Raw genomic sequence first — 24,489 nt, 5'->3', positions numbered from 1 at the left:
TATAATTAAGAAATATAGGTTAATAGATAGTCATCTATAATAGTCAAGCTTATAGCCATGTTAGTTAGATTTTCTAGATGTATAGAGATGTATTTTTGATAATATGTATTCTTCAAACCTTTCAAAGACTACAGAATATGGCATTTAAAATGTTTTTAAGAATTTAAGACTTATCATGAAAATGAGTTGCATCTGTTCCTCACAGTTCCAATTGACTTCAAGAGAAAGATGGGCATTGAAGAGGCTACTTAGGGATTTTGTGAGCCATTTGGGAAAGAAACTGCTCTTTTCTGAATGGCTTCATAAACTGGACATGCAGGACCCACAGAGAAATGACTGCGGAACTTCCCTAAAGATAAGACTGTCCTTCAGGGTTCCTGCTTCATGAGTCTGACAAACATTCTGCAGGACACCATAGTCCTGTAGGCTGAAGGTGCACAACAGTACAGAATAACTTTGGGTGACTTCCATGCAGCAAGATGTCTCTGTCATTTCTAGAGTTTTAGAAGTTGTTTATAATGCACTTATGTTTACTTAGGTAATAGTATATCCTTCTGGAGTCTTTGATGGAGTTGAAGAATAGATGGCAATGATATAGTTTTCCTTAGTTATGATAAAAGATAAAGTAGATACAAATATTGTAACTATAACTCTTGCTTGTTTTGTTATATGTGATTTTACTATGTTAAAGTTAGAACCTCCCTTTTCATATAAACAGAAAAGGGGAGGTGAGGTTGTATTCTCCACTGTATCCTGTGAATACCATTGGTTAATAAAGGACTTCTTTGAGCCTATAGCAGAGCAGGTCAGTAAGAGCAAGGCAGGCAAAAGTAAAGTGAATGCTGGGAGAAAGAAGGATGGAGTAGAGGAAAGCCATGTAGCCACTGTGGGAGATAGATGCCAGAACTTTAGCCAGTAAGCCACAGCCATGTGGTGATTCACAAATTAATGGAAATGGGTTAAATTAATATGTGGGAGTTAGCCAGTGAGAAGCTAGAGTGAATGAGCCAAGCAGTCATTTGATTGATACAGTTTCTGTGTGATTATTTCGGGGCTAAGTGGCTGGGACAAACAAGCAGTCCTCCTTTCAACATTCAATATAACATATTGATCTGATAAGAGATTAAAATCAACCAAGCTAACATTTATTTGAAAATACTGACAAAATAGTAAATGCTAGAAAGCTCTCAAGAATCATGCTGTTACACATATGATAATGTACAAGAGAAATACTATAATTTTTTTTAAAAAATTAAAAGATAGAAATAGCCTATAATTATCAATTATAAGCCAATATATTTGTAGATGGAATGAATAAATGTTTTTAAAAGCCTAAGTACTAAACTTACATAGAAATGAAAATTCTGAAGAAGCATTAGTTACAGATTTCTATTCTGTGAATTAAAAAATCTACCACAGAGAAAATCGCATAGTCAAATCAGTCAAATGGCCTCACTGTTGCAGTGACCTGAGCAGTTTGGTGGTTATTTAGGAAGAAAGGGGGTTTGTTTCTTTAAATTATACATCCTTAAAATTCTAGGACCATGTATGTTTCTTTCTTTCTTTTTCCCTTTTTTTTTTTTTTTTTTTTTTGGACAGGGGGTGAGTAGAAGTCTTTGAGCCTTGACCTAGAAAAGCCATTGAATGCTATAGTTTCAAAGGAAATTTACAAGGCCATTCTGGTAGGAGCCTGAAAGACAATAATGCTGAGAATTATGTAGGTTGTGGAAGCCAAGTTCAGAAAGTTTCAGAATGACCAATGTTACAACTAGAATGGAGATCATTTGTTCTTTGGATATTTTGACTAGAATGTACGTTCGGTCCTTATCTTGAGAACTTGCCTAAGTCTAAATTTTAAAACAAGGGATTAATTTTTTTGGTAGAGAAGATTTCAAGAAAGCCTAATATTGACTCTACCACAAGATTGCTAGTTATTACTTTTATGCATGTCTACAATAAAAGAAATACAAAATATACGGTGTGGAGAAGAAAAGGAAACTGGCACTCATGATTCAAGGCCTGTCTTGGAAGAGAGTCTATAATACTTAAAGAGATCAGTAACATTAGAAAAGGTTAAATCTGCATTGAGATTATGGGAACAGTGACTTTATGTCAATACCCCCTCCAGTAAAGCTTCTAACTTGTGAAAGAAAAACCCTTAGGAATTTTCTGCTCCCTAGAAAGACACCATTCACAAAAGCATCTACAAATGCCATTCAGTGGCCAAGAGTCTATCCAAGGCTGGTAACTGAGCTTGGCAGTGCTGGAGGATGCTAGATGGTAGATATGTTTGGGGAAGGCTTAGAAGATGTAACCTTGCAGGAGGAAGTGTATCACTTGGGGTGGGCTCTGCAGTCCCGAAAGCCATGTGCACTCTCCATAGCCTCTCTTGAATTCTAGATGCAAGTTGGCAAATGTTGCTCCAGCCATTTGCCACTTTGGATCCACCATCACGGACTCTAACCGTCCAGAACCGTAAGGCCATAATTAACTCTCTTCTGTAAGTTGTTCTGGCTGTGGTGTCTATCACAGCAATAGAAAAGTAACTAATAAAGGAGGTAGGGTGTGAGCTAGAAAAAGAGAGATCATTTAATCTTCATATTATCTCATTCTACATGATATCTATTTGGATAGGTACATAGCAAATATTCAGTTTTTACTAAATTTTCAGCATTTTTTGCATTTATTATGGCAAAAATATTGTATACTTTATTCATGTATATATATGTACATAAAAGAAATATAAAAAACATGTTCTATTTTAAAAGCATATGTTCCACACAAAATAAAACCTCAAAACTCAATTATATATGGTTATGAGTCAAAAAAGAAATTGACAAAATGTTTCAATTAATAAAGGACTAGAAGCCAGCAGTGATGGTGCACATCTTTAAGCCCAGTGCATGGAAGGTAGAGGCAGGCAGATCTCAGTGAGTTTGAAGACAACAAGGTCTACAGAGTAAGTTCAAGGACAGTCAGAACTATTAAACAGAGAAACCCTGTCTCAAAAAACCAAAACCAAAACAAAAAAGGAATAGAAAAATATTTATGTAAATGGTAACAAAATAAGGCAAAGTAAAACCATTCATATAAAGTTCATATAATGAATATGTCAGTGATTAACAAGGTTAGTTCTTGATTAAAACCAAACAATCTGGAATATATAACAACAAAAAATGAAAAAAATATAAAAGTGCTTCAATGACAAAGTGATACTTTTCAGGTCCTATCTATGTAAATTTTAGTTAAATATATTTAATAAAATATTTTGCATACAACATAAAATGTATGCATAATTTAAATAGTCTCAGTAATTAAACTGTTTCTGAACTTACTCTAAATTTTGTTTAATGTCTCTATATTATAGCCTCTCTTCTCTACAGAAGAGAGTTAATTATGGCCTTTCTCTCTGTTCAACACATTTCCAGGACAGAAGACCAGGAAGTAATATTTACTGCATATCAACTATACATGCAGCAGTATGTGAGGCCATTGCCTCCGTATCATCAGTTATTCCTTATACCAATCCTCTTAATAAGGCAGTGACACTGTCACATTTAATATGTGACCCAACTGAGGAGCACAAAAGGAGAAAATCTAGTGAAGGTCAAAGAACTAACCAAGAAGTGACAGGTGAGTAGGAGGATAGGCTTCCTAATGTCTCCCTAGCCTTATTATGTTCATTCTTAGGATTTTTTTACATTTTACAGCCAGGGTAACATAAAATCATGTCCCATTTATGAATTAAAACACATATAATCCATCTTATAACTGAAACATGTAGCTATATTTATGAAAGTAAATCATATCTACCTATAAATAGGCATTGTAATTATACTCAATATATGTATAATGGCCCAAATTTGCAAGTCTAAGACATGTGTGACTAAGTACAGTAAGATATAATAAGCATAAATTCTAAGAATAAAATGAAGTAACACAAGACTCCAGTAAAATGATGAAATAAAGATGTTTCATGTGTGGAAGCCATCAGACAGCTGGGAAAATCACCCTCATTTGGTCTATTTTCAGAAGTCTTATTCAGTCTTCCCATCACAAAGTTCTTATGATTTAAATGTTAACAGATCTTTTCTGACAGCCTTTTTAAGAGTGACTTGTTTCCCTATGTTCTATTGTTCCTACATTTTATAAACTAATCCAATTATCCAGTGATTTAAAGGAGCACTTCCGCAACCGTCAGTTAGTGTTCTTGTAAAGGGACATATATCTACAAATAGTGTTTCATGATGGCACTAGACTCATGTCTATCTCTGTTGCTAATTAAATAAACAAGTTAATATGTTGACCCTTGTTTAAATATCATTGCAGCAGCTTTATATCAGTCTTTCCTGTCCCCAACCTTACATCCCATTTTTTCAGCATTTGGAAAAACAAAATGTCAACCCATAACAGAACAAAAACAAATAAACAATTAAATATAGCCTGTGGTTTCCAACTGGATTACAAAAGAGTTACAACAATTGGAGCCTTTCTCAAACAATGTTATAAATAAGAGTTACACAGACAGAGAAAAAGTAACAGACTTTTGGACTAGGTTTGGAAAGAGAATTGGTGAAAACATTTAATGTATGCCTTCTGTGAACTGAATATTTGTGTCCTAACTCCAAGGCAAAACCTTCAGGAAGTGCTGGGCCATGAGGACAGAGCTCTTCCATGACCTTTGCAGAAAAAACTGCGAGGGATTTATTTGTTCCTTGTGCCACATAAAACTACAATAGATGGGCGGTGTTTATTTCTATCTCCTTAAATTTCTTTTATCTATGCTTTATAGATTATAGGGTAGAAAGACTACACTTTCTTCCTCATGTGTATGTATCCCTATTTCATTTTACATTGCTTATACAATTATGTAATGTCCTCTCAATTTCCTTTGGATAGTTTATTGACATTGCATAGTAACATGATTTCAAGGATTTTTTCTTCTTTTTTTGCTAGTTTTAACTATGTGGTAGATTCCCTGTATGTAAGAATACATAATTTGTAAACTGAGAAAATTCACATTTTTTATTTGGATGTTTTATTTCTTTTTCTTCCCTAATTACCCTAGCTAAGACGTCTAGTACCATAATGAGGGATGTGGTACCAGTGGGCACCTTTGGTTTGCTACTGGTCTACCATGAAATTCCTTCATCTGTGATGTGGGAATGATTTCTTAATAATAAAGAAACTGCCTAGGCCCATTTCATAGGCCAACCCTTAGGTAGGCGGAGAAAACAGAACAGGATGCTGGGAGAAAGAAGCTGAGTCAGTGAGTCGCCATGGTTCTCCCACGCCAGACAGACGCAGGTTAAGATCATTCCTGGTAAGCCAGCTTGTGGACTACAAAGAATAATAGAAATGGGTTAGATTAATATGTAAGAGCTAGCCAATAAGAAGCTGGAACTATTGGGGCCAGGCAGTGTTTAAAAGAATACAGTTTCCGTGTAATTATTTCGGGGCATAAGCTAAGCTAACCATGGGGCGGCCGGGTGCTGGGGACGCAGCTCCGCCGCTCTTATTTCAACACATCTGCTCACTATGGAATGCAATGCTGTTAGCTATGGGTATGCTGTACATGGAATTTACCGTGTAAATACTCATGCCTTTGATAGTCAGTTACAATGTTGTTAGATTGGGTGTTTCTAACATGAAATTTACTGTGTAGATATTTGTGCCTTTGATAGTCAGTTTTTTTTTAAAAAAAGATTTTAGCATAAAAGAAGTTTGGGTTTTGTTAAATGTATTTTCTATACAATATACTAAAAATCATGATTTTTATCCTTATCCTGTTTTTATGCTATATTACATGGGAAGACTTTCATGTATTGATTTGTCCTTATGCAAAAAAAGCAAATTCTACATGGTTGTGGTGAATGATCATTTTAAAGTGATAATGTATTAAACTTGCTAACTTTTTATTTTAGGTTCAACAATGATACTGACTTGTAATTTTTTTGTGTCTTTGTCTAGCTTTAATATCAATATATTACTGTTCTCATACAAATGCATTCCAGAGTGTTAAAAAAGGATTTTATTTTTAGGAAAGGGTTTAAGAAAGACTGGTATCATTTCTTTAAATGTTAAGTGGAGTTCAGCAATCCATCAGGTCCTGGGAGACTTTAAAAAACATTTTCTTTTTTATTTAATTTTGTGTATGTTTGCGTTCATGTGTACATTTGTACATGTGTTTGCTCATGTGAGTGCATATACATGTTTGTGTGAAAACTTGTGTGTGGAGATTAGAGAACAACTTATGGGAGGCAGGTCCCTTCTTTCCCCATGTGCGCCTTAGAGACTGAACTCAGGCCCTCTGGCTTCATGGAAAGCATGTTTATCCAGTAAGTCATCTTGCTGTTCTTTCTGGGAGACATTTCTTAGCAGGTAAATTTCCTTTGTCTTTTTGGGGCAAGTGAGACAGTGTTTCCCTGTATAGCCTTGGCTGTCCTGAAACTTGATCTGTGGACTCTGTCCCCTAAGTGCTTGGATTAAAGGTATATCCTACCACTAATCCTCTTATTCTTTTGGACCATTGGGTTTTTTTTCTATTTCTTTGTGACTTAGCTTTGGGAGTATATCTTGTCTAAGAATATATCCAGGTCTTTTAGACTTTTCCAATTTATTGGTATATAGACAGTTGTTTTTTACAATAATCTTAAATATGCTCAATTTGCATGTTATCTATTGTAATCTATTCTTTTATTTTTTATCTCATTTGAATCTTTTCTTCCCCCCCCCATAATCTAGCTAGGTTCTGCTAACATTCTTAATATATTTTCTGAAGTCTAATTTTGTTGATCATTTCAGTTTCATTATTTCTGCTCTGATTTTTATTATTTCCTGGCTTCTATTAACTCAGGGATTAATTTGTTTATTCCTTGACGAACAGCAGTTGGCTGAAAGAGTTTTTGTTCCTTTTCATGGTATTTGTCACTATTCTGATCACTTTTAGAATTCCTTTTGCTTTTTGTGGTGTCTTTCTATGTTTACCTCACAATGTGTTTTTAATTTTCTTAAATATTGTTTTCAACATATTATTTCTTCAGGAAAGTTTTGCTTAATTTTTGATTATTGGTAAATTTCCCGAACTTTTTTGAGCCATGAGAATGTAGAAAGGTATTAACAAATTTTTTTATTAATTTTTATTGAGCTCTATATTTTTCTCTGCTCCCCTTCCTGCCTCTCCCCTCCCCTTCAACCCTCTCCCAAGGTCCCCATGCTCCCAATTTACTCAGTAGATCTTGTCTTTTTCTACTTCCCATGTAGATTAGATCTATGTATATCTCTCTTAGGGTCCTCATGGTTGTCTAGGTTCTATGGGATTGGGATTTGTGGGCTGGTTTTCTTTGCTTTATGTTTAAATAATTTAACATGAAAAAGTAATTAACTTTTAAGAACACTGACTTGAATCTTTTTTCCTGTGAGTGTGTGTGGGGAGGGAGTAGGTACATGTGTACAAGTACCCACTGAGGGCAGATTCCTTCACACTAAAGTTATAAGCACTACTGTTGAAGAATGACTCAATCCTATTAAATAACCTAAGCTTTAGGAACAATGTCTTCTATTCCAGTTACACAGATTCTCAAAATATAGTGATACATACTTTGAAATACTAATTCCATACTTTTCCAAAATTAACTTTCTTAAAAAACAAGGACTTCTTGAATTTTGCATACAAATGGATGGAAATAGAAAACACTATCCTGAGTGAGGTAAGCCAGACCCAAAAAGAGGAACATGGGATGTTCTCACTCATATTTGGTTTCTAGGCATAAACAAAGGACATTGAGCCTATAATTAGTGATCCTAGACAAGCTAAATAAGGAGAACCCAAAGAAAAACATATAGGCATCCTCCTGAATATAAACCTTCATCAGGCGATGAAAGGAGACAGAGACAGACACCCACTTTGGAGCACCGGACAGAAATCTCAAGGTCCAAATCAGGAACAGAAGGAGAGAGAGTACGAGCATGGAACTCAGGACCGCGAGGGGTGCACCCACACACTGAGACAATGGGGATGTTCTATTGGGAACTCACCAAGGCAAGCTGGCCTGGGTCTGAAAAAACCTGGTATAAAACCGGACTTGCTGAACATAGCGGACAATGAGGCCTACTAAGAACTCAAAAACAATGGCAATGGGTTTTTGATCCTACTGCACGTATTGGCTTTGTGGGAGCCTAGGCAATTTGGATGCTCACCTTACTAGACATGGATGGAGGTGGGGGTTCCTTGGACTTCCCACAGGGCAGGGAACCCTGATAGCTCTATGGGCTGACAAGGGAGGGGAACTTGATTGGGGGAGGGGGAGGAAAATGGGAGGCGGTGGCGGGGAAGAGACAGAAATCTTTAATATATAAATAAACAGAAAAAAAACAAAGTTTAGGAATTAAAAAAAATAAATAAATAAAAGTTTTTTGAAAAAAAAAGTGCCAGCCTGTCTCATGTAATAGAGCTCTACAATGTCAATGAATAAAATATTTAGATGAATAGTATGTAGCATAAGGTCCCCACAGTTGTTAAGACAATCTCATTTAATCAATGCATTTCAGTGAGTGGCTGATTAAGACAAAATGATGCCTGCATGTGAGTGTAACTAACTCCAGATAATTCCTGGATTGCCTAGGAGGAGGACTTTTCATACATGCTAACAAAGTCTACTAAAAACATCATTTCAGCATCTGCTAGGAGAGATGAACCAGCAGTTAAGAGCACTGGCTACTCTTCCAGAGAAACTGGTTTGAGTCCTTCATCTACATGATGGCTCACAACCTTTTATATTTCTATTTCCAGGGTTTCTGCTGCCCTCTTCCAGCCTCTGTGGAAATCAGCCACACATTCATATAAAAGAAAGTTCAAAATTAAAAAAAAATGACTGCAGTGTTATATTACTTATCAGTCAGCGTTTCCCTTAAGCAAATCCAAGGACAGCAAAAAAATAAGCACTCAGATTACAAATAACAAAATAATATTGGAAATCATGGCATAGTCACAAGGCATTTGAAAAATGACACAAAAGAAATATTTGAACATCCTGTGAATTTTTGAGCATTCATTATGATCATCTAACTTGCCATACAATTTTGTTCATCATCCTGATGTTGGGCTTTTTTTTTTGTATATATCAGTGGAACAGCTCAGTTTCTACATGAGTTTATGCTGATTCTACATCCTAATAATAGCCATGCTTGCCAGATGGAATTTGTTATAGTGCTATAATCATTATTCTATATTCTTGCAACAATGTAATATTTATTCTGCTAATCTCAGTGGCAAAGCACAGTGTGATTAAATCATTTGCTCAAGATAGGCTGTGAGTAAACAGAACTGGGAAATGTTAACATCCCTTAGTAATAAATGTCTGAAAACAATCTGTTTATAAAATAAGGAGCTACTTTTTGTGAATAAATTGTCTTATTGTTTTAGTGCTTATCTCGAATGCTAAAACAGTAAAGAATCTTCTAAGTGTAATTGGTGATGATTTGATCAAGCCACTTCAATGACTGCTCCTGATATTTAAAATAGTAATTTATTAAAAGCTTTTTCAGAAGAGTCAAAAATACATAAACAAAGTAACTAGTACTTGCCAAGATTTGTATGTATACTTCAGGATTATAAGAAATAAATCTTTCACTGAGTCAGGGAAAGCCAGTGATATTAGCCTATTCTTTATTATAGCATTGCTTTGAGTCTGAGGCAACAATAGCTAGTATGATGCTTAGTAACAAGGTATTCCTTTGGGATGTGTTTAAAAAGACAGATGTTATGTCATGCTAGAAACATGATGATGAGAAATCTAACTATCTGTCTTTAGTAGCACAGACATTAGCAAAACTCTCTCAATAGAAGCCAGGAAGACAGTAGGTGGTCACTCCTTGAACCTGAGCTATTTATAGAAATATATTTTAAAAAAAAACAACGATTCTCATGAGCTCTAAAGGTTCAGGTCTTCAGAGTCCTGTTACGGCATTCTAGAATACTTCTAATTTTGCAATTGAACACTTCAGGTGTGATCCACACCACGGCCTGGTAGCAGCTTTATAGAGAAGGACAGTTCACTTTTCTATATGCTCTTCAACTATAAAATAGGAGCTTTTAACTTTGCAATCCATAACTAAAGTTCTCCACACAAAGGCAAAGTCGCTTGGTAGTACCGTTTTTCTAAGGAGATATAAGATTAATTATTTGGCAATAAATGTCTCAGAGTTAAACCTTCTGAAAGCTATTAAATAGGAGTAATAACAACAGCTGCCTCAATGGATGCTGTGAGGAGCAAGTGAGATAGTAAAGAATATCCACATTTCCTTGGTTATCCCTGCATTAAAAGATGTTCTTCTGCATCTCTATCCTGTAGCTGAGTAGGTACCAGAACACCTTCTGAATTTTGTTAATCCACAGACAGAGGTCACATGAAAGTGTGAAACCCCTTCTGGTATAATGAATTCTATTAAAAAACTTGGCTATAAAACATGATTAATTTTTAACATGATTAATTGACTAAACTTAAATCTTGGGTCAAGTAGAAATGAGTGCTTACCTCATGAAATAGGCTATATGAGTCTGCCTTCTTTTAAATGCATATATTAGGCTAATTTTTAGGAAGTAGGGAAAAGTAAACATAAATATGAAAATGGGTGAGTACCACACTATCAGACCTTTTGAGCCTATAGTTGATGAACCAGTTCAGCTTGATGAACTCAGAGTTCAGAATTGGGTCAAGCTTTATTATAAATATCCATGCTCACTTGTTTTGAAGACATAACTTTAGAAGATATTTTATAATGTCAAGTCAGCTTAAGGTTATTATACTACGTAGCAGGAAACATAAACACAGAAAACAACACCTGTTTCTGAGGATATCATGTGCTCATGTGGAAATCAGTACATGAAATACAGGAATACATGCCTGCCTTCAATGAAAGCACATGACTTTCAGGTAAACTCTGACTTGCTAAGTTAATGACGGATTAGTTGCTATACAGCATGAAGTTTAAACCTGTGATTGCATCATATGGCTGTAAATTAGAAGGAAAACTGATGCACCACTGGATAACAAATAAATGATATTGTGGTCCAGCTCAATAGGAAGTTTAAGTAATCTGTGCACACGATACTAATAATTGACTTTCCTGATCCATGTGCAATCTAAAATAAAAATAAAGGGAGAATAAATGAGAACAGTAAACCTTCACTATTGATTCCCTATCCCTGGCAAAGACCTGAGTCAATGGGCTGTAGTCTCTCTCTTCATTGGAAAGGTTGAATTTTAATGATCAAATGGCTGCTGGGATCAATAAAAGTCCAAGCTGTCTATACTCAGAAAAAAAAAAGGAAGTCCATTTTGAGGTTAAGATCCTCTGGAAATTCATTCACAGATCAACTGACCTAACGAATGTCATGATGCCATTTGCACCCCATGGCCAGAGAGTACTCTGAGACTTCTTATGAAGTAAGAACAAATTAAAGGCTAATACTCTTCTAATGGGTAGAATTAAACTCGGGTTCACTGATGATTCAGCAGCAGCATTGGGACCCTACTCTTATCCAGTTTCTTGGGTGCCATGGAGTCCCTGGAGGGAGGGATACAGGAGCATGTACCATGAGATCAGCTAGGTTGCTCATTCCCTGAGCAGCCATGCATAGCTCAGGAATATGTGCACCTCACCAAGAAGGGCCAAGATCCTAGAGAAGAGATGGTTAGTTCTTGGGTCTGGTGTCAATCTATTCTGCTAGTGGTTCCTTCCTCACACCATGGCATCCCATGACAACCATTATCTCACTGTGTCTGTGTCATTAAATATCTTCACCACATTCTCATATCGCACAGGAGGTGCTGGTGGAAGATTTTTCTATGATGATGCAAGGAAATGAAAGAAAAACAGACTAAATAATAATCTATCTAAGTAAGTTCAACATTTCTTAACCTTTGGTCAATGACATTATCTTATTATGTGTTGGGCAAAAATTATGGGAATGTCTTTTCAAATTCCATCATAAATCCATACGTGAGCCTAAATAATTTGGGAATGGGGATGATATTGGTTATTAAACTCAGTCTGAATGTAGTATCATGAAGAAAAATAAGAGAGTTAACTGTGTGGACTTATGCAACACAAACTGTGACCTCCAACATAAATTTTATACAAGTACAAAGCCTAGTATCTCATTTAGTCATCCAAGTTTAATTTGAGAATCAGCTGTTACAGCTTGCACAACTCTAAGTAATGAGAAGCAATTTACTCAAGAGCCTGCTATTCAAGAGCCTTATAAGTACACATACTATCAGCAGCATGGTAGCAAGAGGTTTATTTTATAAGTTTTAATCTGCATATTTTTATCATTACTCCCAACTATTTAGGAGACAGTTGGCTTCTAATTCATTTCTAAACCATCCACACGGATCCATTTGAGTTGTGTTTTAGAAGTAAGTGCCAAACATCAATAAATGGCTATACAGGAAATGGGTAGGATCTTTTGTCACAATATTGAGAAAATAATAGTGATAAGAAAGCACATCTCTTCATCTAAAAATTGCTAACCAAACAAATAGCAGATGCAGGGTATAATTTCAAAAGCGGAAAATGACAAGAGGTGCTCTACCTGCTGTAAGTCCAGAGTAATTGTCACATAATGGTATTCCACTCCATTCTTGATACTGGGACTCTGCCACCATGTGTTCTTGCCATCGATAGCATTTGTGATCGGATGTCTCTCTGTGGCGTCGGCAGCAGAGGGGGGAGAGAAAAGACCAGATAATGAGTTTATAGCTGTCTCTTAAAAAAATGTAAAACCAAGGTGTGGAGGTAGCCCAAGCCTTCAGATAACAAGCATTTAAAAAAGCAATTTTAATCTCTGACACATCTCTGTGGTTTCATAGTTTTACACAATATGGCAGGAAATGGTGACATGTCTAGGCTACAGAAGGTACTGAATGCTGACCACCAACTAAAACAGAAAGCCTTAAAGATACTTACAAAAACAAAGTGCCAAGATATCGTACAGAAATCCAACTAGTGTGCTGCTCATTTGATAAAGTAAACTCTCCTGTTGAAAAAATGCTTGAACATTGCTTGTTCACACACATTCTTTACTTCTGAGATGCAAACAATCCAGTATGTATGTTGTATGTGGCTTTAATATAAAATAATACCTTTTCCTGCCTAAGAGATTTTCTTTTGTAACAAGACTTTAACTTGCTACCTTCCTACCATAATTTAGAACTATACCGAGAGATTCCCCTAACCCTCTTGACAACATTCACTTGGCCATTCCAGAAAGGAATCGAATGAACATTTGCAAGCCAGGAGACTGGCCCATGAAACTCCAATATACCAACCAAGCACAGGCTTTCCTTCCTGAGCCCAATCCAGACAGAACTGTTTGTGGGGTTCAAAGAGAGACTGGAGACGAGGAAGGACGTGTGAGCCATTTCTCCAACCATGACTGTCTTTCACTATAGCTCTTTTTCCTTCTGAGCCAGGAGCTCTAAGATTCTTGTGCCTTCGAATTCATCACACAGATCTCAGAACAGAAATATCCCCACATATCACAGCCTTGTTACATTTTTGGCTGTGTTGGAAACTTTTCTCATATTTCACAAGTTCTAGATCTTTTCTCTAAATATGCATGGAGCACATCTGGCTGAGGATGGCAAGAGTGGAAGCTGTGTTCCTGTTTCTGTTCTCAATGCTGTCTAAGTCCCTCAGACTTCATGCAGGAGCTACCACATCTGCCCTCTGCAATGTTCACAAAGTGTTGGTGAGATTCTCTGCTGTTGTGGTAGGGCTGTTAATTTGTTTTCAGGCCACCCAGCAGCTCAGACCCAAATTAATCACACAGAAAGCATATTATTTGCAATATTGTTTGGCCAATAGCTTAAGCGTATTTCTGGCTAACTCATATCCTAACCTAACCTAACTCTATTAATTTGTGTATCTGTGGTTGTGGCTTACCCAGTAAAGTTCCATCCAGCATCTGTCTCCAGCAGGGGCTACATGTCTTCTCTCTAACTCTGCCTCCTTTCTCCCAGCATTTAGTTTAGTTTTTCCCACCTACCTAAGTTCTGCCCTATCAACAGGCCAAGGCAGTTTCTTTATTCACCAATGGTATTCACAGCCTAGAGAGGGGAATCCCACATCACTCTGCTACCCTGTTATCTTGCTGTTCATTCTGGTATAAGTGTGCACTGCAGTACTAGTCTTGGGAACTTGAACAAAATGAACTGTCTCAGAAAATATTCAGAGTTAAAGTGTGGTAGTTAATTGGGTTCTCAGCCTAACTGGATTTGGAATCAATTAACAGACAACTGCTCACATCCCTGTCCAAAACCATGGATGCACCTTCCAGTTTCAGCCTAGACAAAAGGAGTTCCAAGAGAAAAACTTTGGGTTTTGCCTTCACATCTCACTGGAAAGTTTATCAACTCTGTTGCTGCCTTTGCTGCTTTTCTTTGCTCATCTCAGAATCCAGACTTTTCAGGTTTCCAACATGCATTGAAGATCAGTGGCTCTGCACAAGCCCCCAGGACCTCAACACCATGTTAGGATTGTTGAACCACACAGTCTTTAGAACTGAGCTTCTTTGTTCTTAGCTTCTTCCATGTGAAAATAGCCATCGTTGGCCTCTCTGGCCCTTTCTATATATTCATTTGTTCAATGCTGTTCTACAGAACCCTAAAACAATCCTTATTTTAAGTTGAAGGAATACCCCTAAAGAGTGAACAAATTTTATCAATATGAAGATCAACCTATCCTCTTAATTTGTCAGCAGAATCCAAGAGCTCGGACATGTATTCTGTCTGATATGGGAGGAAAGACCACAAGACTTGGGGTATAAAGAGCAGGCATATTTGATTCCAGCTATTTCTTGACTCCACTATTTAGTACTTAACTGACTATGAACAGATCACTTAAATTCCATTTTATGCCAAAAAGATGGATAGTAAAAACTCACCCACAACAGCATATTTTTAGATACTCAACTTCTAAGAGAAATGTAAAATCAGAAAAAAAAATGTGTGTAATATATTTGGGAAGTTAATATAGGAATTCTCCCCTCAGTTTTATAAATAATAGTAATCTTGAGTCTATACCCTCATTCAGTGTACCATGAATTCAAAATTTATTCATAAATTAATGGACATTTAGAAACCTACAATTATCTTTAAATAAAACAAGAATATCAAATTAAGGAAAAATTGTTAAATTTATCCTTTTTACTTTTATAAAGACTGTGGAGCACTGTATTCATTGTTCTTATTATAATTGATCAGTGAAATCATTTGAGTGCGATCCCTTTCTTCAGGGATCTGCCCACATGTGCTACTACTATGAGGAAAATATTTGTATAGTACTGAAATAAATTATAAGCCCGTTAAAAATGTGCATTGTTATGAATCTTGCAGACAAATTAAACCTAATAAAAGTTGAAGATAAAAATATCAGCAACACAATATTTTGTGGTCATGATTATCCCCAGGCAGCAGAGTATGGGATATGTGTGCTCTTAGGACGGTGAAAGAATTATCCTAATATCTCAGAGCCCTGCTACATTTTGGATTATGTTGGATCTTTTTCCAGGAGAATACTTGGAGCTCACTGCCCAGCCAATATAGTTTATTTGACAAGCTCCAAGCAAATGATAGGCCCTGCTTCAAAATCAGAGATGGAGAGTGCCTAAGGACCAACACTCATGGTTATCCTCTGTCCTTTTCACATGCAACAGGACACATAAACACATGAATACTCAATGCACACATACATGAAAGAATGCTTACTAAATTTGTCATTTTCAGTTAGTAAAAATTTTGATGTTAATTTTATCTATTTGGTCTTCTATATTATTTTCAACTAAAACATGAACTTAAATTCTGATGTTTATATATTCATCTAGACATATAATAAAGGACAGAATGGTAATAAAGCATTGCCACTGGAAATTCAGTGCAGCTCTGGTGCTCCTTGGACTTTACTTTGAACCAAGTCTTATCACATCAATAGCTCATTGGGATGAGGCATCCTGTTTCAATACCGAAAGTAAAATTGACGAATATATTTAATAATTCATGCCAGTTGAATTCTGTTGGAGTCAGGTACAATGTCACTTTATAAAAACAGCAATCCACTGAAGTACAACTAAATATCAACAAATGTCTCTGGTAGTTGAGCAAATGCAGAAATCAGCACATTAGGAATCAGAGCCGTACATGAAGTCTTATTGCCATTGCTCTTACAGAAAAACAGATATAGAAAACATTCCCACATCTTCCTAATTCTTTTTGCTGTTGTTGTTCTCATGTGTGGAAGCAAAGCACACAGGCAGACATGATTCTAACAGAATTCATAGGTTTTTGGTAATTGCCAAGAAAATCTGTTTTTCTGAAAATTTTGATATCTGCTACCTCAAGTCAAATTGAAATGAGACTGAGCCAGGAAAAAAGATGAGAATATGTATCAACAACTAGCCATAATTTCACTTTAATACTCATAATTAATTGCAAATACTGATTAATTGTTGGCAGAGTTCCTTTATTTAAAAAATAGAGAAATATTATTTCCTCAAAAAGGATAAACTATACAAATCAAAGAAAGAGCCAACTACATTTGAAAACTGGCTGTGGAACCATTATATAATCTTCTCAAACTGTTTCTGTTTTAATTAAGAAAAACAAATTACTAACAGCCAGAAAGTTCATTTCATTTTCTTTGCATGGTGATTAAATGCAAACCTTACGGGTTTATTCTGGAAGGCCCCTGAATTTGTGGAAATTTATCATTTGTTACTACAACTTTTCCTCAAGTATTTATTGCCAAATTTTGATTCCCGTCATAGTTTATTCTTTCTGTGTTTCCAATATCAAAATTGATTTTGAAATGTAATGAAGCAGCTCACACTTAAAAATAACACAAAGTAAATGCAGGCTGTGACAGGTTTAAGAGACTCCATGTGAGCAAACAGAAATCGGAGCTCTCCTCCTATGCACCACGATTCATTGAAGGAACTAGTTTGGGCTTTGATATGAAAAACTTTGTATGTCTACATCAAAACATGAGTTTCTTTCACTGAGATGCAAGAGACCCCAAACACAGAACCCTAAAGCAGACAGGTGACAGGAGGGATCAGTGACTCTGCCTGACAAGAATGAGTCATCCTTTTCTCCAACCAGAGTCTCCACTTAATTCTTTTCCACCCCAAACTTGCATCGTTATCACTGTTTCTAGGATATTACTCTCTTCCATCTTTCTCTGTTGTGTATAACACATTTACATATTTAAATATATTTGTCTATTTAATATACTTAGAGTGCAATATACATCAATGCTAATTTTATATTTAATAAATTTCATGTAAGCATAATCATTCATCCATCTCTCTAATTCTCCCTCTTTCCTATCCTAGCCTAAGCACACAGCTGCACAGTCCCACCACATTATGTCCATCATTCACCTACTACCATGTCTGGGATTCTAGGCTTCCATGTCCTAGTGAAAACTGAGAAACCATTCCCTGAATAGATGGTGATTTCTGTCCAACAGAACTTGTTTTCATTCCCAGTGAATGTACAAGTTATTATCCCTAAGTTCATTTACTTTCTGGCTTTTGCCTCAGTTTCCCTACTACTCTGTATTTCTTCTCTACTGTTTTTGCCTTCTCCTTGAGGGTCTGTCCAGACATTTGCTGCTTCTCTTTTTACCCTACTCCGTATCTGCACCACGAATAACACCCTCTTTTCTCTTCACTTGGTATCACTTTCTCCTGATTACCTGGCTTGAAATAGTTTTCTTCATCACCAGCCTTGATTATCCAACGTAATTTTCTTACCTAGTGAAGCTTCTTCAGGGCTCTGGCATTGGTTCTTGGCTGTTAGCATACAGCCAAGTTGTTGTAAACCCAAGCTGTGTTAACACTGCCCAATTCCATGCATACACCAGAGTCACAAAAAGATATGAAAGGTTTTTTTTTTTGTGGATTCCCTCTATGAAATACCTTAACTTTCCAAAGACCCTGGATTTACAATATCAGTAATATTGTTCATATAAGTGTCCATACATTCATATGTATGGATATATTATATCCAATTTTTAAAAATCTTTAAATTTGATATAAAGCCATTTAGCTACTCTTCTCTCTCTCTCTCTCTCTCTCTCTCTCTCTCTCTCTCTCTCTCTCTCTTCTTTCCTTCCCTTCCATTAAGAATAGCTCAATTAATCTATTCTCCTTAGTATTTTCCTTAGTATTAAAATATGGCAAAATAATGTTACATATTTGTCCAAACCTATAGACTGTACACTGCTAAAAGTGAGACCCAATGTAAACTGTGACAGTTGGATGATGATGTGTTGATATAGGTTCAACGGTGTAAATTAGCACTTTAGACAGTGGGGATAATGAAGATTGCAAGGCTATGGAGGAGGCCACACATATGCTGAGGGGGTGGATATTTGCAAAACCTTGATACTTTGTTCTTTATTTAACTGGAAACCTAAAACTGTATTTAAAGACAATGTGTGAATAAAATTGAAAAAATGAGAAAATTGTCTAATTATATCTTCAACATTATCTCAATTACCATTATTTACTCTACTAATCTCTTTTCTAGGCAACCATTATAGATACAGACATATTACTTTCTAAAACGTATCTGTAAGTCAGTCTTCATCTCTAAATTATTTTTAAATAATTTCATTTTATCATACAAATTCTTTACAGGCTAAAGCAAATTATATATAATTCCCCCCATATGGCATGTTGTGTCACATCCTCTATATGTGTGCATGACTTACCTTGATAATTCACTTATTCTTCCTCTCACAGCCTCTATTGTGCATGGCTCTCTCTTTGTACATAGGTTCTCTAGGCAAGTTCTTAGTGCCTGATCCACTTTTCCTTATTTCCTTATACTTTCTCTAGATTGAAGAATATAAACTTATTTTGTGCTTCTGTTTTGACTATAATACCTGTTCTTATTCTGTGACATAGGGACATGGTTCACAGAGGCCAACAAGAAAGCTTGACATTCACCTCTTATTGGCCACTCCAATATTGGGTTGGCAGGATCCTTCATTTAAGCTATTAGCAGCTTCCACACGCCACACGTATTGAGACTCTGCTGTCTGAAAATTTCAGTTCTTCCTAACTATTTGTACATCTTTTGACAAGGAAGTTTTTCTGTCTTATTCTGAATTATTTTTCTTTCTCAACTTTCTTTACCATCCTCTCATTACTCGTCAGTCCATATTTGACCTAGGCTGCCAGCTTCATCATGGTCTTGTCAGGAAAGCCTTTTCTCTATCTTATTCTGATTTTTTTTCACCTTTCTGACCTCTTCTCATCCTCTCCTCACTTATTAACCTCTTTAGTTTATACTTGACCTAGGCTGCCAGCTTCATCATGGTTTCATCAGGCAAGCCTTCTCTTATACTGAGACTAAATTTATGACCTTTTCTCTCACTTCAGGACATGTGTTCATTAACCCTTGGCTCAGTAGTTGAAGACAGGGCCATACATTATTCCCCTTGGATCTCAAGATCAATACCTAGAAAATAAGTAACCAATGAATAGTCAAATTCCATGTGAATTACCATATCCCCAGCATCAGTCATATTTTTTATCTTAGCTACTGACATAGACTTCAACTAGTGAATTCCCCTTTATTATTGAACTTGGTGTATGGATGGGATATTTATGCTAAAAATGTTTATAGAAGGACTAAGAGGGACCACTGCTCTAGGAAATCCTTCAGCCAGTAGCCATTAAGTTACCTACCCACTTGGGTGTGGCCTATTATACTATAAATGCTGATGTCAAACATATGCTCTCTCTCTCTCTCTCTTTCTCTCTTTTCTGGCAGCTGGATTCAGTTGCTGTACCCTGTTATATCAGAGGACTATGATCTGTGAGTCTACCCCTAAATAAACAACCCTTTATTATACTCAATTATAAACTAGTGTGGGATTTCTTTTATGGGACCTGGCATGACAGAAATCTTCTACAACAAATTGAGGCCCAATGTGTACCAGTTAAATCCACATAAAACCTGAGAAAGCTTAAAAGGTAACTTTAGACACAAAAGAACAGAGTTAAGCACAGCTACTTGAAGGCCAGCATTTTGCTGATGGCATGCTCCTTTAAGAAAGGTCTTCCTGATTCAGTGGTAACATAAAAATAATCCACACAGTTTTGAAACAGTGGCTTCCTGGGCCTTGCTGCCAACTCAAACTCTGTCTCTTTCAGGAGGCTGAGCATTTAAATGGGGTTTATTGGCAGCATGCTGCAAGTTACTTGGTGGCAACATGAACCAACTGGTTACCAGAGTTGAGGTGATGAGTGTGGCTCCCACGCAACAGTCTAGAAGCAGAAAATGGACTTCCACCTCGTTGAACTGGGCAAAGCAAGCAGACAGGGCTGTATTTGCCCTAGCAATGCTGCCACTTAGGTTTTTAAGAAGCGCTTAGCATTTTAAGAAGACTTCCTGGTCAGGAAAGAATTACAGATGCACAATAAAGATAAAATCAGATGGAAAAAAACCTCTAAATAGGCCACAGTGTTATGTAAATGTACATAGCCTCAGGAGAGAGAAGAAAATGAATATAGACAGATGAGACAGAGTACAGACAGCAATAGGTGAAAAAAGTAAAGAAAAACAAGCCACATAAAGACAGAATATACACAGAATGTCGGATTATTATATTATGATGTTTTCTTTGAATTTTTTGACTGCAGAGAGACATTTGCTTGTGGGAACTGCTATGCTAAACAAACATATGTTTTAAAGGTTTCTTGACTTCAAAATATGAGTCTAAGGATATTTTGCTTTGGAAAAGAGGATTTTCTTTTGTTTCCGCAGGGGATAAGAACATATGAAATCCTTTCAGACTAATGTGGTTTGATGAACCAAGAACGCCCCCCCCCCGAAAGGTTGCTCTGAGCACCCCCAAAAATACTTCACCCAACAAAAAGCAGGAAGCAGTTTGGAGAGAACTTTGCCCATATTCCAAAATACTGTCATAAATGTTTATTTACATTTAAAGGGTGATACGCTATAGAGATTTGCATTGGTATGGATCTTTGTTTATTGATACAAATTAAGGTCAATTTTGTTATACTGTATATATGTATTTCTGGTTTTGATTAAGTATTGTGTTTGTCCAGATTATTTAAAAATGTAATATATAATTAAGAAATATAGGTTAATAGAGAATTATCTATAACAGTCAATCTTGTAGTCAGTTAGGTTTTCTAGATATCCAGAGATGTATTTTGGATAAATAGACATCCTTCAAATCTTTCAAAGACTAAAGAATATGGCATTTAAAATGTTTTAAAAACTTGGGACTCTTCAAGACAACAAAACACATTTGCTCCTGGCAGCACCAATTATTTCAAGAGGATGAAGGTCATCAAAGAGGCTCCTTGTGGAGTTTGCTAGTCATTTGGGCAAGAAACTGCTCTTGCCTCTCCTGCTTGGTGTTATGCTGTATGAACTGGACGTGCAAGACTCACGGAAAAATGACTGTTAAAGTTGTCTAAAGATGAGACAGTCCTTCGGGATTCCTGCTTCGTGAAAGAGTCTGACAGACATTCTGAATGACACAGAAGAAAGTGACTGACAAACTGCTAATATAGGTGGAACTATCTTTGAAATTTCCTGCTTCGTGGAAAAGTCTGTCAGATACTATGGGCCTGTGGGTTGAAGACTGAATGTCCTAATGTTACAGAAGAACTTTGGGTGACTGTCCAGGGCAGCAAAATATCTCTGTCAATTTTAGAGTTTTGAAAGTTGTTTACAATGCACTTTCTGTTTACTTAGGTAATATTATATTCTTCCGGAGTCTTTGATGGAGTTGAAGAATATATAGTTATAGTTTTCCTTGGTTATGATAAAGATAAAGTAGATATAATTATTGTAACTCTAATTCTTGTTTGATACCTATTTTGTTATATGTAATTTTACTATGTTAAATTAAAACCTTCCTTTTATATAAACAGAAATGGGAAAATGATGTGGGAGGTCCTTCTGTTTGTGTGTTCCTTTTATTGGTTAATGAATAAATAAACTCTTTGAGCCTATGGCAGTGCAGAACAAAACTAGGTGGGGAAAACTAAATTGAGTACTGGGAGAAAGAAGGCAGAGTCAGGGAGAAGGCATGTAGCCCTGCCCGAGTCAGACCCCGGAACTTTACCTGGTAAGCCACAGCCTCATGATGATACACAGATTAATGGAGATGGGATGATTTAACATATGAGTTAGCCAGAAATACGCTTAAGCTCTTGGCCAAACAGTATTGCAAATAATATAGTTTCTGTGTGACTATGTCGGGGCTGAGCAGTCAAGAACAAACAAACAGCATCATACAACAGACCACAAAGAAACACAACCAAAAGGAAAATTCTGGAAACCTTAGGCTCACAAATCCTTTGACTTTAATATAGCTTGGCCTCCCTGTCTTTTTATCATCTATTCCATCCATTGCCATACAAATGTATAATACATGTAACACAAACATATAATACATACGGTGCGGGTGGCTGCTGTTTTGATTGCAGATTCGACACTGAGGATTCCTTACAGGCTGCCCAGGGACATGCTCCACCAACTTACAGTACATTTCGGGTCCTTTCTCCCCACATGTTGCATTGGTTGTGATGAGTGCATTAGAAGCAAGATTCAGGACAGCAGGAAATAAACCTAAAAGGAGCAACAGATGAAGGCATGTCACAATTCTGTGCTTTGCTTAAAGCGCAACTAAGTTGTTTTTTCAAGAAATTAAATCAATGAAAAATAAAATAATTATCGACTTAAACACCTGACTTAAGTCAATGCACTACATCAAAATACATTATTAAAAGAATATTTCTTTTATTTACTTTAAAATTTAATTAAATAGTCATGTCTCAAGTATATATTTAAAAATAGCCTTTGTGTATTTGATATGATGGTATATTTCAATCTGAATCTATTGTATTCTATCTTAGCTATTTAATACCCAGTATTAAGCTCTAATCATATATAGTTTCTGTACAGCTACATACCTATGTTTTTTATGACCCTTTTAAAAAAGATTTTTAATTTTTTTTTAAAAAAAAAAACCCTTCCAATTTTAAAAAACAAACCCAAGTCCCCCCGCCCCCCCCCCCCCCCCCCCCCCCACCTTTCACCCACACCATCTTTTATCCTGTCTTCAGGGAGGCCAAGTCTTCCTAAGAGGAGTCAACAAAGTCCTTTTATACCCCAATTATCATTTAGTGGAAATTGCTGCTACAACATGTGCATATACAGACTAGAGAAAAAAAGAGCGCTAAGAGATCTTAAACAATTATTTGTTGCTTGTTTCTGTGCTACCAAAACTTTATCATAAACCTAGTAGTCAATGATCATAGGCCAGAAATTCCTTCTTTGTGTCTAATGGAAGGATTTGACTTAAACAGGTCCATCTAAGTGCAAAGTTGAAGAGGCCTCTTGTTCCAGCTCAGAACCCAGTGGGGTTTTTTACTTCCTCTTAGGTGATGACAGATCTGCTACACATATATTTACAATTTGCATTCCATGAACCTCCTTTCAATGGCAGCACCATAAAGTTAATTATTTAAAGCCCTTCTTCAACTGAAACCTCATCATGGAGAAGACATATTTGAGATGACAAATAAGTAGAATTGCTTTGTGCATGGAACGTTCTAGCCACTCAGGTTGTCTCAGCTCTGTATCAGAACCAGATATGTCTCTATCATTTCAACTTCAGACAGAAAATTCTTCCTAGCTATATTCAATGCATGGTGTTTTCCTGAGACCCTTGGACTCATAAGTTCATAGACTCTTTCTGCTTTAACTTCAAGTATTAACACGTGGTGAAGACAGAGTTGGAACTCAACTTATCTGCAGGATGGAAAGATGACATACATGTTAGCTCATAAATATCAGTCTGCACCAGATGCCTATGGTAATAGCAACCGTCTCTGTTCACGCATATTAACCGCCTCTGTTCAAGAATATTAACAACTATTTTGTCAATGTCTGCCATCGCTCTAGTGCTTTTCATCTTCATGGACTCATTTGTGCCACACAACAGCCATGTGATCTGCATGCTGCTTTACCTCTGCTTTATCAAGCTGCTAAACAACTTGCCTGGGAGACAGATGGCAAGCAGCAGGGTTGTGCTTTACAACCAAGGCATCTGACCCCAGAGTCTAGCTTCTTAACACTGCCACAGTCTGATGTGAAACATATGGTTTGTATTCACTCATAGCCTTAGTTGACCTTGGAATTGCACTGAAAGAATTTTTTTAAAAAGAAAAACAAGAAGGAGTATTTTAAAACAATTGATTGAACTCAGATCTGTTTGCGTTTGATTATTGAATTTTCTTTTTGACCAGAAGAATAGTAAAAACACAAAAATATTTTAAATATTGTAATTAGTCCCAAAACTTTAGAAGTAAATAAATCAACCCAAGTGATATCTCAGCTCTCATACATCACTACCAAATTGCTAGATATT

General features: G+C 36.3%; 1 protein-coding gene across 1 annotated transcript in view; it reads right to left on the bottom strand.

Annotated features, from left to right (window-relative positions):
- Nucleotides 1–22,681, bottom strand: part of LOC113457654 (laminin subunit alpha-2-like) — a 96,735-nt gene extending 74,054 nt beyond the window's left edge. Inside the window, exons 1-2 of the mRNA XM_026786226.1 lie at nt 22,515–22,681; nt 12,599–12,711 (exon numbers count right to left, since the gene is read on the bottom strand). Coding sequence (XP_026642027.1) covers nt 12,599–12,711; nt 22,515–22,605 — 204 coding nt within the window. The 5' untranslated portion in view covers nt 22,606–22,681. The remainder of the gene's footprint in view (nt 1–12,598; nt 12,712–22,514) is intronic.
- Between the last annotated feature and the right edge of the window lie 1,808 nt (nt 22,682–24,489).

This window comes from Microtus ochrogaster, linkage group LG4, assembly GCF_000317375.1.
Source record: "Microtus ochrogaster isolate Prairie Vole_2 linkage group LG4, MicOch1.0, whole genome shotgun sequence".
Lineage (NCBI taxonomy): Eukaryota > Metazoa > Chordata > Mammalia > Rodentia > Cricetidae > Microtus > Microtus ochrogaster.
The sequence above is the reverse complement of the archived record's forward strand: the minus strand, read 5'-3'. Positions and strand labels throughout refer to the sequence as shown.